General features: G+C 41.2%; 2 protein-coding genes and 1 non-coding gene across 3 annotated transcripts; all 3 read right to left on the bottom strand.

Moving 5' to 3' along the window:
- Positions 1-2,192: 2,192 nt before the first annotated feature.
- On the bottom strand, positions 2,193-2,274 carry TRNAS-AGA (transfer RNA serine (anticodon AGA)). Its single transcript has one exon. It is a non-coding gene; the product is annotated as a tRNA-Ser (tRNA).
- A 653-nt stretch (positions 2,275-2,927) lies between these two features.
- LOC127774988 (cytochrome c) lies at positions 2,928-5,258 on the bottom strand. Its single transcript, XM_052301286.1, has 3 exons — positions 5,043-5,258; positions 4,087-4,220; positions 2,928-3,337 (listed from the first exon to the last, which is right to left on the bottom strand). Exons 1-3 carry the CDS (start codon positions 5,152-5,154, stop codon positions 3,245-3,247), a joined length of 339 nt encoding a protein of 112 aa, XP_052157246.1. The 5' UTR covers positions 5,155-5,258; the 3' UTR covers positions 2,928-3,244.
- Positions 5,259-6,955: 1,697 nt separating this feature from the next.
- Positions 6,956-14,348, bottom strand: LOC127773742 (uncharacterized). The gene is made up of 10 exons (XM_052299909.1): positions 13,923-14,348; positions 11,322-11,447; positions 10,262-10,939; positions 8,880-9,932; positions 8,669-8,730; positions 8,534-8,584; positions 8,356-8,440; positions 7,733-7,822; positions 7,512-7,603; positions 6,956-7,371 (listed from the first exon to the last, which is right to left on the bottom strand). Exons 2-10 carry the CDS (start codon positions 11,391-11,393, stop codon positions 7,347-7,349), a joined length of 2,208 nt encoding a protein of 735 aa, XP_052155869.1. The 5' UTR covers positions 11,394-11,447; positions 13,923-14,348; the 3' UTR covers positions 6,956-7,346.
- Positions 14,349-15,138: the final 790 nt, after the last annotated feature.

The raw sequence follows: 15,138 nt of genomic DNA, 5'->3' as shown, positions 1-15,138 counted from the left end.
ATCCAGGGTCTCGTAGAAAACTTCTCTTCTTAATGATGTCCACAATTGTTATGTTGTCCGTTAGAAAGGTGGTTCTTGCAATATTCAAAAAAATTGCGACCTCGATTGTCAATTGCAATGCTACAAGCTCAGCCTGCACACGAGAATCAGCCATAGTAGTAGTGGCTTTAAGAGCAAGGATAATAATGAGCTATATAAGCAAGCTATATGCTTACGTGGAAGAGAGAGATAAAGAAAAGTGAGTAGTGTTGGCTCTCATGCAAGAGCCAGCTCCACACAAACTCCAAAAAAATTTGCATTAAATTTATAGAGTGATATAGAGAGAAAATGGAAAAAGTAAAGTTAACCTTATAGCTAACCTATTATACAAGTTAGCTCTAACATTGACTTATAGTAAACAGTGAGCTCTACTATTAAACTTGCTCTAAGGGCAACAGCAATGTATATTGCCTAACTAGGTAATAAGTAGCAAGGCTAAGCTAGTAGGGCCTTTGTAAAGAGAATCCCATGAGGAAAAGAATATTGCTTTTTAGTTGCTTTTTGCTTGTGTTGGAAGGAGAGAGTGAGAGACTTTAATGTTTTTTATTCTTATGACTAGGTTAGGTCATAAGGGCATCCACAATGTGAAGCAAAAGTAGTCCATAGGTAATATTATATTCCACTCAGCTACCTATTACCATTGTGCAACTAGTCTATATGGAGAAAATAACAAAAGATATCCATAGGCATATGGACTACCCATATGAAATAATAATACTATATATCTCTATTTCTCTCTCATCTCATAATGCTATTTTGTATCTATATACATTATGGATATTGTTATAGCTAAAGTCTCTTTATGTGGGTCCCATCTATATGGATCACTCTTGCCATATATATTGGTGATGCCCTAAGTTTACTATCTAGCATTTGTTACTACCCACTTCCACAATGCTTATAACTACTACCTCCGTCTCATATTACTTGTTTTTTTGAGTTTTTGTTTGTCAATGTTTGATCATTCGTCTTATTCAAAAAAATTAGAATTATTATTTATTTTGTTTGTCATTTGCTTTATTATCAAAAGTACTTTACATATGACTTATCTTTTTTTATATTTGCACTAATTTTTCAAATAAAATGAATGGTCAAACGTTGTAAATAAAAAGTCAAAAACATCACCTATTATGGGATGGAGGGAGTAGGTCATTGGGATACTATATTGCCTAATACCTGCTTTTTCCTAACATTGTGGATGCCCTAAGAAATATAATACTACCTTTTTTTTCAAAATGTATGATGTCGTCGAATTTTTCACTATGCTCAATCATTCATCTTATTGAAAATATTAGTATAAATATATAAAGTTATAAATTAAGATTATATTTTATTTGATGATAAAACAAGTGACCACAAAATAAATAATATTTATATTTTTTAAAAAAAATAAGACGAATGATCACACTTTAGACGAAAAGTCAATAGCGTCATATATTTTGAAATGGAGGGAGTACTCCAAAGCATTATGTGAGTTTGACATGTGAAAAAATATTCCAATTCCTGCATTTCCTTTAACCCAAGAAGCATCAACACAAAAGCTATTTCCTAAGGGAATCGTTGGCATTCTTCCATTTCAATCATCCTCTTGTTGAGCATCCTGGACCACTTCATGCTAATTACATCCTGCATAGGTGTTGACCATAGCTTCAGCTACATAAATAACTTGAGTGGGTTCCTTAATTTGCCCTGAAATCTCAAATCATTCCTCCAAACTTGAGTGGGACTATGGTACTCCTGCATCACATCCTTCTCAAATTCCTGTTCACTAGATCATGTGTGGCAGCGCAACGGAATGTAAACACAAATGGACATGCAACGGAATGAAAACACAAATGGATATCGACAATTCTGCTCAGATCACTGAGACACAAATGAATTCTTCTCAAACCACTAGAACACAAACTGAATTATTCTCAAACCGCTGAAACACAAATTGAAGGAAAGCAAAAGAACACACACAAATGAGTTATTATCAAACTGCAAATGAAAGGAAAGCAAACACACAAATGAGTTTCTCTCAAACCGCAAACCGCTGAAACACAAATGGAAGGAAAGCAAATGGACACACAAATGAGTTATTCTCAAAACCAAGGAAAGCAAAAATAGAGTTATTCTCAAAACCAAGGAAAGCAAAAACATAAAAAACTGAGCGTGGTCGGCAGGATTCGAACCTGCGCGGGCAAAGCCCACATGATTTCTAGTCATGCCCGATAACCACTCCGGCACGACCACTGAGATTGTTATACAGCAGAAGATTTTTCAATCATTATAACGGGGAGCACATCGACAAACGGTGCAACCTCCAATTCGTCATGTCCATTAACTCGTCTGGACAGAAACAATACCGCGACTCAAAACGTGGCACTAGCAATTCGTCATGTATTGCAACGCGCCAATCTCTAATCATCTCGTGTCGAGTCATATATTCCCCCAATCAAGCAGACGAGTAACTACGCCCGAATTCCAAATCAAAATCATCGAGTAACTATGGCTACATGCCAACTCAACACATGACCAAAATCCCAATCAAAATCATCGAGTAACCATGCCTACATTCCCGCTCAAATAGACGAGTAGTAACAAATACACGTGCGCCGTTGCAAATTCAACGGCATCGAAGCGAACAATTGATAACCAATACACACGTGGCATCCCAAATTCATCATCGCACCAATCAAACAGCCGAGTAAATCATCACCAATACGTGCCAAAGACATCAACCATTCAGTTCGTTCAAGTCAAGAACACCGATCCTTCATCAATATACAGATCATCCATCAAAACATAAATTGACAGCCGAACTGTCCATCCATGCGTGAGATACCAACAAGAACAATTACGTGGCCAAACATCACAAACAAAAGAAAACATCACAGGCAGAGAACTAACCGTAGCAAATGCAATGGATCAAAATATCACAAATTTAAGGATCTCAGTATTTTTCCAAAAGGGATGCAATCCAGTCTCACCGACTGGTGATCAAAATACTGGTGTTTTCCAGCAGTTAAAGCAAAAGCTGTGAAAGACTTTTCCTGCTAAACCTAAGATATGGAACCCATAAACCATAAGAACAAAATATAACAAGATAATTGTCTCGTGGATTGCACCCTGTAAAACCAGAGCGACCCAGATGTCTAAATATTTTTATTTAACTGTAGAATGAATTGTCCGATTGTCTCATGTTACGACAGCTCCACTCCTTTTAAGAGGTTGCTTCCTTCAGGTAGGAAATAAGATCAGCACGCTCCTGTGGCTTCTTCAACCCAGGGAAGACCATCTTGGTTCCAGGGATGTACTGCATAATGAGAAAAACAGACTCAGTCCAGCTGTCTAGAACAAAAATCGCCAAACTGGACCGTGCCATAGTGAAACAAGGCACTCTAATACAGAGAATGAGTCCATGGTTGTAAACAAATGTGTGCATCTGAAATAATACAAAGCCGGCTCATCGTGCAACAAGAAACTAATTTAAAACATCTAGATATAAAAACAATCAGCAATAAGAACTCCAGAGTGATCATAGTAACGAACAATGAGAACTCATTATACATAGCCTCATGTTGATACTAGGGTCAGAATCACATGAATCAGGTTCTCCTAACCTTAAGCCTATTTCAGATTATTCGCTCTGAACATCAATTGATTTTAATAAGAATTGTATTCTGATGAGACTACTGCTCAAAAACAGTAAATCATGCATGTGGAAAAATATTTAAGAAACCCAAAAAAGTACATCAGAAGTGAACTAAACAATAACGATGCGAAACATGCACAAGTACGTTGAGTTTCACTAGATAATTACAAAGCTCTCTAACCATGTTTAAGAGTTTTGAAGTTTTGTATGGTAAAGGGCGGTCAATACAGAAAACTAGATAGCATGAAGATTACTCTAGAGTGTCACAAGCAACAGGAATACAAAATAACAACAGGCTGGAAAACCCCAACATTTAGTTCCAACCCTGTGCACGCTAAAAGGAGGGAAACAATAGCAGGCTACAAGTAAAATTATAGAACTCAGGTGGCCAACGTTATCATTAATCATACCTTCTTAGGATTAAGCAGGTAGTCATAAAGTGTGTTCTCCTCCCAGATCACAGCCATGTTCTTGTTGGCCGTAGAGTAGGAATAACCAGGGGTGGTACCTGACTGCCTTCCAAACAGACCATTCAAGTTTGGACCTGAAAAGAGTACAAACATGGATCTCATCATCAACCACACAATCCTCCGAACACTAAGTAAGCATGAACAGATAGACAGCAAATGGAGATCTTTGCGGATGACATCCAATGGTTCATACACATAATAATGCAATCTATAACAATGGGAAAACTTACACAATCACCCAAGAAACAGGAAAAATAAACTGCTAAAAAGACAGTAGTCAATTTGTATGGAGATTGGTGCTTGTCACATATTACTACTAAGTACCAGGAAGCGTATGTAGGCTTATACAAGCATCCTAAACAGATGGAACAGAGGTTTTATTCAACAATCCATAAGCAGACGCTGGATTCGTTTCCTTGAGCAAATAATTCTAAAGCAGCAATCCCATCAGACTCAGCATACAATCACTACTTATTCCCAAGTAGCAGCAAGCAATCTGAAACAAGCTAGACTATAATAAGGGCTCTAATCAAAGCTAAAACTATTACAGCTACAGCCCTTTTAAAGTGTTAGGGGGCGAAGCGCCTAACTGAATATGCATTAATAATGCCATATCCCGCAAATCCATAGCAATCAACCCGGGAAAGTATCAAATACATGGACAAATCCGACTATCCCATCACCAATCCCACAGATCTAAGCACCATTCAATGCAACACGAAGCATACAGGCAGATCTATCACCTACAAGTTCCGATCTCAACCGCCCGTCTCCACATCAAGCAGAGAATCGTAGCGAAACCCCACCCAGATCCCCATCCCCCCGCAGTCAGCACAGAGAAAGGATAAGCCCTACAGATTAGCTCCTCCGAGACGCAGGGAGGGAGTGGGGCTCACCTTGCTTGTGGCCGGCGCCCTTGTCGACGGTGTGGCACTGGGCGCACTTGGTCTTGAAGATCTTCTCGCCGGCCTTGGGGTTGCCCGGGGGAGCCTCCGAGAACGACGCCATCTCCGCCGCCGCCGCGAGAACGAGAGGAGGAAGAAGAGGCGAACTACGACTCTCTTTTTTTCCTTTTTTTCTGGCTCGTGGGCTCGTGGCGATTCCGAGGAGCGCGTGCCCTAGTATACACCAGCGCGGCGGAAGGGCAGGTGGCGAAACTACGATAATACTCCTAGAATTATTGAACGGGTGGAGCGTGGGGGCAGGGGCGTTTCGGGGAATCCACGCGGTTCCAGAAGGTTTCCGTGTCTTGCAGAAAAAGGCAAGGGGGGTGTGGGTGTGGGAGGCGTGGACACCCAACGGCCCATTCGGTGTAGGGGCGTTCCGTTCGTGGACCGGGTCCACGTGCTCTGGTAGAGTCGTCGTCTTTGACTCGATAGGTGGAGGGTGGAGGCGGCTCGCGTTTGGTGGACGGTGGAAATCGCACCATTGGTGGGTCGGTGGGTGGACGGACGGTTCAGATCGGTTCCAGCGTATAAATGTTCTTTTTTTTAAGGGATTTCAGCGCATAGATGTTACTTCCTCCGTTGCAGGTTAAAACATGGGTAATGCTAGAAAGTTTTACAACCTGAAATAGAACCTAAAACGGAGATAGTACTATGTTAGGGTTGACAAATGCAACAGCAAGTCACGCAACCGCTCGGTTATTACGATTATTGATCTTATCAAGCCCGTAGATAGGGGTGGGCATTCGGTCTAACCGAAAATTTCGGTTTCGGTCTTCGGTCTTTCGGTTTTTTCGGTCTTTGAAAAGTGAAGACTGAATTTCGGTGAAAAAATGTCAGGACCGACAAACTCGGTCTCGGTCTCGGTCCTGACCGAAATTCAACAAGATTTTCATATATGCAAAGAAATAGTGGAAATTTTCAACACAAAAATCACAAAAAAATTTCGTAAGCACTTATAAGTAAAGACTCTTATTAGGTTGCATGCCTAAAAGAAGTAGGGATGTGAAAAATTAGAGTTTAATCCTATTAAACATAGTGGGTTGTAGGTTGTATTTAGATATTTTTTTGATAATTCGGTCTTTTCGGTCTATTCGGTTACCCGAGGAAACTAACCGAATTGACCGAACAAAATTTGGTCTTTCACTACCTAGGACCGAATTGATGACCGAATTTCTCGGTCTCGGTCTTTTTGGTCTCGGTCTCGGTCTTTTCGGTTCGGTCTTTTTCTGCCCACCCCTACCCGTAGAGATCAAGAAACTGTGAAGTAAGGTTGTGTTTAGAACAAGGATAAAAAGTTTTACGTGTGTCCCATCGGATATACAGACACACATTTAAAGTATTAAATATAGACTAATAATAAATAAATTACATATTTCACCTGTAAACTGTGAGACGAATTTATTAAGCCTAATTAATCTGTCATTGACAAATGTTTACTGTAACACCACATTGTCAAATCATGGAGCAATTAGGCTTAAAAGATTCATCTCGTAATTTACACGCGATCTGTGTAATTAATTTTTTTTATTAATATTTAGTATTCCATACATGTGTCTAAACATTCGATGTGACGGGGTGAAAAATTTTTGTGTTGGAACTAAACAGGCCTAAACCAGCCCACGTTTGAGAGATCAAACGGAAATTTAAATTTTTGGCAAAGTTTATCCAAATCTCACTTTCGTCGGTAACCGAGTAATGGTCGGAGTACCTGGCGCAAAAAGATTATGCCAATAGATCCATGTTTTTTTTTTTTTTTATAAAAGAACAGCATTGTGATCGGTAATAACAAACCGATCTCCTTTTTTTTTTTTGACAAAACAACGGCATCACGATCGGTAATAACAAACCAGATGAATCAGTAGTTACAGATGAATGAAGATGAAGATAATAATAATTCAACAATTCAAGAACTGCAGCCTACCTTCGAAGATCTCGTTGGTCAAGGTTCATCAGCCAAAAGCTCCATTTATTTCAGGTATATACAATGTTCTAGGTAAATTCTTGGACGGTAGAACTACGGGATTAGTGGAGAACTGGACATATTACAGATTGGTAGATACGAACACTACATTGGTTACTTCTAATAGGTGACAAAAAGTGATGGTAAGTGGTACTAGTAACGACTAATGACAGAAGATAACGAGGAACAGCACGGTTAATGCTTTTAGATGCGTCGAATGCCTCATTTTCTCTTCACATTTTTTCACAGCTATCTTGTTCTGCAGGATCCTAGATTGGAGACTTTCGATTGGGTTAGTGCCAGTGTGGAGTAGAAGCCCTGCATTGGAGTCAAAAAGATCATTTTTAGGTTACAGTTCACAAATGTTGTGTACAAGAAGCTTGTTGTGAGTTGGTTTGTCAATATGATATTGCAAAATATGTCATTTGATTCTTATGAGGCATGATGAATTTGCTTACTTGGGCTTCCTTCCACCAACAGACAAGTTATTTGTGTTTGTCTTGCTGGATATCTGAGAAGGTCGCCGCGGTGGGGGAGGAGGCGGAGGTGGCTGAAGAATCAAGGGAGCAAAAGATCAAATCCAACTTCAAGGTATAAACATGAAAATTTTATGCAACAAACCATGAATGAATTCCAACTATTATTACTGAACAGTAGTATAAGAGGAGAAAACACATACGTTGGGAGCCCTTGTCTTTATACTTCTAGTCTGCGCAGGAGTTGCACTCTTTGATGAGGATATTTGAGATCTCGCTGTCTCCTGAATGCCCTGAAAAAATGATAATCATCATTATCAGCAAATCAAAAGCGTGTAATGCAGTAGAAAATTTCATTATCTCATGTTCATTTGCAGTTTGTCTCCCATAAGATAATCTTTAGAATTCAGAGGTATGGGTTAGCTTATAGCCATATGCTACAACACTAACGTGAAGTGCAGTGCAAGATTCCAGTGTAGGCTGGAACAAGACTATGCAAAGTCCTCCCAGAATAAGGTGTGGAACACCTTTAAATATAAGCCACTCTTTACAATTTCCATATTGTATCGCTAAAATTTACTTGCGGATTTCCCCTGTGGCAGCAGGTAGTAACTTGAACTAGATTTATCAATATAGTGTGTCCAACAGGGAAGCATCCAGGATGCAAAGAAAATGCATAATGCAAATGTAATTAATCTAGTTGTAAAAGGCGCCAGACAGCAATAAAAATGGCCAAAGGCGCCAGCACTGCATATGTCACTACAGTACTTAATGAATGCAATTTAGACAAACAGCATGAAACAAAAAATAAGCTCGGGCATGTCACCTTGTTTGGCTTTCTGAAGCTTTCTGGGACTCGATTGGCTCTAACATTTGAAGTAAACATTTCCCTTGGAGGAAGGTTAACAGAACTGAAGAAAATGATAAAGTTGTGTTAGATCAATACTCTTTTAAGTTAATTTACGAACATAACAAGCATTCCAGCTCCTTAGCAGAAGTAGCACCTTGCTTTGTGTTTCCCAACTGCTTGAAGTTCTGTCCTCTCTTTAGCACAACTGCCAAATGCAACCAAAAGTTGTTAAAATCTCAGTGGAGAAGTAATCAATTAAGCATCTCTGAATAGTTTTGCAAAAGATTACCTTTTCATTTCTGGCTTGCTACTCTTAACAAGCTTTTGAGTAATTGCCTTCTGGGGAGTGACCTGCATGAAGAACAAAATGGATATAAGAAATTCAGCATGAGAAACTTTGATGTTTCATATTCTCCACATTAATTCAGTGGATATAAGAATTATTTTGATTTTACGATACAATCATTGTTGTGTCTGAAAGAGAAGGGGTCAGAACATACTACTGTAGCCATACCACCCTTTGGGTTAGCCAGCATGCCTCTCAACTTGATAGGTGTTTTTTCATCCAATTTTATGTTACTCTCTTTGGTGATAGGGCGCCTTTCTCCAGTAGATGGACAACGCGGGGTGGTGCTAACGTCAGCATGTATTGGTGCACTTCCCCTGCTGATGTGCCTTTGAGGAGTCAAAGGCCAACATGAACCGGTGAAATTACTGTGCCTCAGTGCAGTCTCTCTGGTGACAGGGCGTCTTTCAGAGGTAGATGGCCGGCGTGCAGGAGTGAGAGTGACATCAGCATGCTTTGGAGCAATCTCTCTAGCAACAGGTCGTCTCTCTGCAGTAGAAGACCGATGCAGTGCGACAACGTTAGCATGCTTCTGTGGAGTCTCTCTGGTGATAGGGCATCTCTCGGCAGTAGAAGGTCGATGCAAGATGGCAACATCAGCGTTTTTCCGTGCAGCCTCTCTGGTGATAGGTCGCCTTTCAGCAGTGGATGGCCGAGATGGGGTGGCCATACCAACATGCTTTTGAGCCATCTGTTTTGAGGTAGGGCGCCTCTCAGCAGTGGAAGGTCGAACTGGGGTAGCAATGCTAGGATGCATTGGTGCCATCCCTCTGGTGATTGGGCGCCTTTCAGCAGTAGAAGGTCGACGTGGGGTAGCAATGCTTGAATGCACTGGCGCCAACTCTCTGGTCATAGGGCGCCTGTTTGGTGTAGATGGTCGACACGGAACAACTGTGTTGGCTTGCTTTGGTGCCAACTCCCGGGTGGCAGGGCGCCTTTCAGCAGTAGAAGGCCGGCACATGGTGGCAACTTCAGGAGCCTTCCGTGAACTATCTCTGGTGACAGGTCGTCGTTCCCTGGTGGAGGGGCGTTGTAGTGCTGGAGAGGAAGGTCTTCTAACACCCATTATACCAGGGACTTCTTTTACCACAGGTTTGCTTCTTCCAACGATGTCAACAATATTGCCAGTTACTGCTTTTAGCCTTTGCTGAATAGTTTCTGGCTTGGCTCTACGATTCACCACACTGGATTTGCCTGAATCAGTTCCCTGAAATTATTCATGAGAAAATAATATTATAACCTTATGAAATAAATGTTCGTGCAATCATGCTCCCAGTGTAATAAATGCAGCTTGCAACATAGCCCGATCAATTGCAACTTATGTAGCAAGTGACTGTAGATATCAAGCTAAGAAGGCATGTGGGTTCTTCGACTAAGAGAAGGCCTAAATTATGTTAGTATGTTCCACAAATAGTGGGTGCATATTGTTGCTGTCCACGACAGTGAAGTAGATCATTGCCCAGGTCAGATCAGATCAAAAAGCATATGTCACCAGACTATAATGGGGGAGAAAATATGAATTTACTGTGCCATTACCTTATTAACAACTGCATGACCCGGAATATTACTAGAAGTCATATTGACAGTCTTTGGCATTGTTTTTGCAGCTTGACCAACCAGTGAATCTTTCTTGACAGTTCTCTTCAGAGTCATCATAGACTCCATGGGCCTTCCCAGATCATCTGGACCACAGTTGGTGTTTTGCTGCAACACATCCACCATTCTGTCAGGATGATTACCACCGCTTGCACTTTCTCTGAATTCTTGCTCAATTTGACATGTGCCTCCAACTGATGGAGAAATATCCTTATCTAACATCTCTTTGTCATTATCATCATAGCATTCCAAATCATTCTCAAATATAGTCTGAACACCTGTTTGTACCATGGAATCAAGAAGGGTTCCAGATCCAGAAGGAGATGCCTGATCTGCAGTTGGCACATCCTCTCCTGTCTGACTAGAATCACTACCATCACCACTATAGTCAAGATTAAGTTCAGTTTGCTGGTTTTGTTGTTGTAAAGCCTTTAGCTCCCTAATTCTCTTGAAGTATTCTTCGAAGTATGCCTTCTTCTTAGCAACCAAACCATTGAACTTGCCAAACTCTTCATGGCGCCTATCATTGGCAAATACAGACCACTTCTCCCATGCTAGTGATTCCAACTCAAATCTTCCAAAAGATATGGAACCATGGTCGAACACTTGTGGTGTTCCCTAAAGGAAGAAATTGCATAGATACAAATCAGTGAGATTATTGACAAAGGCAATGGTTTATTTCCTATTCGAAGCCATTATTTCCTAACTAGAATTTAAATAACAACATCAACAAACGTGGGCATGCCTAATACTAGTTCTCAGCATGGAACTTCTACAATTTGTACTGCATAAGGTAGATGACTACTTGCCAATTCTTAGGTTATCCATTTTTACTTCATCTAACCACCATATATGCCGACAAACAAACGCACACGCACACAGACACGATAATTCACAGATGAGAGAGATTACCTAGGAAAGTTACCATGTTGTGCTAGAAATTTCAAATTTGAATTGAACCAACAAGCTCTGTGATCAAATATGATGAGAGAGAGATTACCTGAGAGCTGTCTTGCACAGGTGATTCCTCCTGTGACCATGCAAAATAATTCTGAGTGACCTCTGTTGCCATCTTATATATTGTATGTATAATTCATTAGGTGCAGAATTTCACTACAAGCAAACCCTGCAAAATCAAGCATGCGAGAATCATAAGTACAACATGGTTTATCTGAGCTCAGGTTTCATTTTGATAATCAAGCAGAAAAAACACCTGACAGAACTGTTCAGTACTTCTTTTCACACAAATTTTGCAGCCAAAACACAAGTGCTGGCCACACTAAAAAAATTCTCTAAATCCAAATCCATCCCAGCTCTAGTCTAGAGGGCGTTAGAGAGACCCACACACCACTCACTAACCCGCGAAGAAAAAACCGTATCCTAGTACAATTTCGTAATTCATATAGATCCCCCAAAGTCCACACTTAAAATCAAGAACTTTCCATCGATTGCCAAAAAAACAAATCACGGACATGTTCGTGAATTATGACCACTTCCAAGAACACCATAGTGGCCTTAATATCCTTTTCACCACACCTACCTACCCCCTTAGAAACCAACCTGTTCACTTGCACGATGTACTAAACTAGATCTCCATGAATATAGCAGCAATGCAAAACGAATCAAGAGGAAAGGAAGCGAGGGTGCTCAACCCCGTAAAAAAAAAGCTGCATTTTGGCATTTCCTTGCCATTACTAACCAAATTTGTAGTTAATAAATGAAAATGGTGTTTGGCAAGACCTATTGAAGAGAAAGTATCTTTATAATAAGTCTATAACCCAAGTTGACAGGAAACAAGGTGACTCCCATTTTTGGTCAGGACTCATGAAAGTCAAAAACACTTTCTTAATTATGGGTTCTTGGATTGTGAATAATGGGGAACAAATAAGATTTTGGGAAGATAGATGGCTAGGAAATATGGCCTTTAGAGAAAAGTAACCATCTTTATATGCTATTGTCAGAAGGAGAAGTTCTTCTGTTGCTAGTGTGATGGCTTCTGTTCCGCTCAATGTTTCTTTTAGGAGAGCTTTAGTTGGTCAGAATTTAACACTTTGGCATGAATTGTGTGCATCTATTGTTCATATTCAATTGAATAATACTTCTGATTGTTTTAGATGGAACTATCATCAGAATGGCCAATTCTCAGTTAGATCAATGTACTTAGCTTTAATTAATAATGATTACATTGACAGAAATAAGTTAATTTGGAAACTCAAGATGCCGCTTATGATCAAGATCTTTATGTGGTATTTGCTTAAAGGAGTTGTGTTAACCAAGGATAATTTAGCAAGACGGAATTGGAATGGTAATTTAAGATGTTGCTTTTGTACGAAAAATGAGTCTATCCAACATTTATTCATTGATTGTCATTTTGCAAAGTTTATTTGGAGAGCAGTTCAGTTTTCTTTTGGTTTATATATTCCTACTAGCATATCTCATATTTTTGATGATTGGCTTCAGGGAGTCATAAACAAAAAGAGCAAACTGATACTTGTTGGAGCTTCTGTCTTGTATTGGGCTCTGTGGCTGAGTAGGAATGATAGGGTTTTTGACAAATCACCTACTATTACTTATATGCAGATCATTTTCAAGGCAACATATTGGCTTCGTCTGTGCGCACAGTTAAAAAAGTGTGATGAAGATGCAGATTTCTTAATTGTTGCATGTCGTAAGTTTGAAACGACGATTATGCAACTGTTTGTCAATCATAGATGGAGATTTACCAATAGACTGGAATAATGTTATTTTGTCTAGTTTGGTTGGTGTGTTTGCTTCCATTTGGACTTCACTCTTACATAGTGCTAGTTTGTAATAATTAGCTGTAGCTCTTTTGAGTAAAGGCCGGGATGCTATTTCATTCCATTATCTAAAAAACCAAATTTGTAGAAATTGAAACTTGAGAGATACAGATCAAAGAGGGAAAATGGTGAGAACTAATACAGCCGCAGATAACTCGTATGAAACCACTATGAAGTCTCGATAATGACAGTTCGCCAACCTAGTTTTGCAGGATTCGGCACCGTCGAATCGGAAGGCAACACAAGAAGAATACTAGTTGCTGCTTGTAAAAACCTTCGAGGCAAAAATAAATCGAGAATATTTTGAAGGCAGCATTAGCGCAAACCATGCGACCCTGATAACGTTCTTGCCGCCATTAGTAACAAATTGATCAGAAATAAAAGGAAAGTCGAGCGCAAATACCAAAATTAGAGCAGGAAAAAAATGGATCTTTTGAAAACACACACACACAAAAAGGGCTCGTACAGAGTTAAAGAGAGAGAGAGAGAGAGAGAGAGAGAGAGAGAGAAAATTTTCGGGAAGGAAAAGAATCGCTCAGAAACAGCGAAACCAAGAAATCCCCACCTCAACAAGTCAAAGAACAAAGAAAATGCTGCAGCAAGAAACACCACCAGGAGAAACCCATCCGCATTGCCGAATTCCACACCGCTCCAAGAACCCTAACAAGCACACACACAGTCACACACCCCCAGATCAAATCAAACCCCCCAAAATCCCCCCACAAACAAAGCTCCCCCACTTCACCTTCCAAAGCTAGAGAACCAAACTTAGTACTAGTAAAAGAATAAGAAGCTCCCCGTACCTGCATCGCCTCCGCCGCGGCGCGTCCTCCCCAGATCCGAGCCGAGGGCCCCAGCTGAGGCCTGCACTGCAGCCACCGTCTGAGCCGATGCCCTCTCCGCCTCTACGGTTGGGTGTACCAAGAGCTTTCCTTCCCCTCCTCCCCTGCTCGCTCGCTCGCCAGCTGCGCCTGCACGCCCTCGATCCGATTCTCTTGTCGCCACGGGGGGGTGGATTCCTTGCTTGCTCCCGCACCGCACGCCGGATTAGGTGCGGATGGATTTAGCAGCAAGATGGAGAGAGAGAGAGAGAGAGAGAGGAGGCAGTGTGAGTGTGAAGCAGCTGCTGAGGAGGAGGAGGAAGCTTGTGTACTGTGCTGTCGTGACGAGACGAGACGACTGAGGCAGCGTCTCTCTCTCTCTCTCTCTGCTTGGACTTTGGACTTGGATGCAACTAGGGCAAAGAAAAAAATTGCAAAACCATGGGTGCTCTTTCCCTCCAAATGTGTACTCGCTGATTTCGGAAAAAAGAGCGGGCGAGCGGTATGGAAATAAGCTGGACGTTTTGAATTGAATTTCTAAATTGAGGTCCAAAGGTTATACTTTTGTTGATTTTTCATGGCTTTCGGTTAGGAAAGAAAACCGGGTTTATTTTTGCCCGTAGTTGTATGAGTCGCTCATCGTCAAGCAAAGCGTCCCTTATAAACGCATGTTGAGAATATAGACATATAATGATTTAATATATTCTATAAATAAATCATGACATTACAGATGTATACTAGCATTAACGCATCATTAGATCCACACATGTAAACTAAGCAGTAAAACATGAATAGATCAAATATGTGCAACATGTCGAACACGTACCGAGGTGGCGGAAAGACCGGTTGCTTGGCAGGAACTACTCGCGGTTGCGAGCGCGACGAAGGCGCGCAGCACGCGAGCGGAGAGGAAGGCGAGCCGTCGCGGACGAATAGGGAGCAGTCGCGTGAAGCGCTTCCCAAAAACCTTATTGCCGCCTTCTCCCGGTGCAGGACATCGAAGGCAGAGGTTCCGGAGACCTGCTCTCCCGATCGCAGGTGCACGCCAGCGAGCGGGATGGAGTAGTCTACGAGTGACGGCGCAGCACAGAGGAGGAGGCAAACCCTAGATTGATTACATGTGTTTTGCGTGAAGGCGGCGGCTCGGTTTATATAGAGATAGGTCGCTTGATCAGGGCGCCCGCACGATCTCCACTCC

This window comes from Oryza glaberrima, chromosome 5, assembly GCF_000147395.1.
Source record: "Oryza glaberrima chromosome 5, OglaRS2, whole genome shotgun sequence".
NCBI classification, from domain to species: Eukaryota; Viridiplantae; Streptophyta; class Magnoliopsida; order Poales; family Poaceae; genus Oryza; species Oryza glaberrima.
The sequence above is the reverse complement of the archived record's forward strand: the minus strand, read 5'-3'. Positions and strand labels throughout refer to the sequence as shown.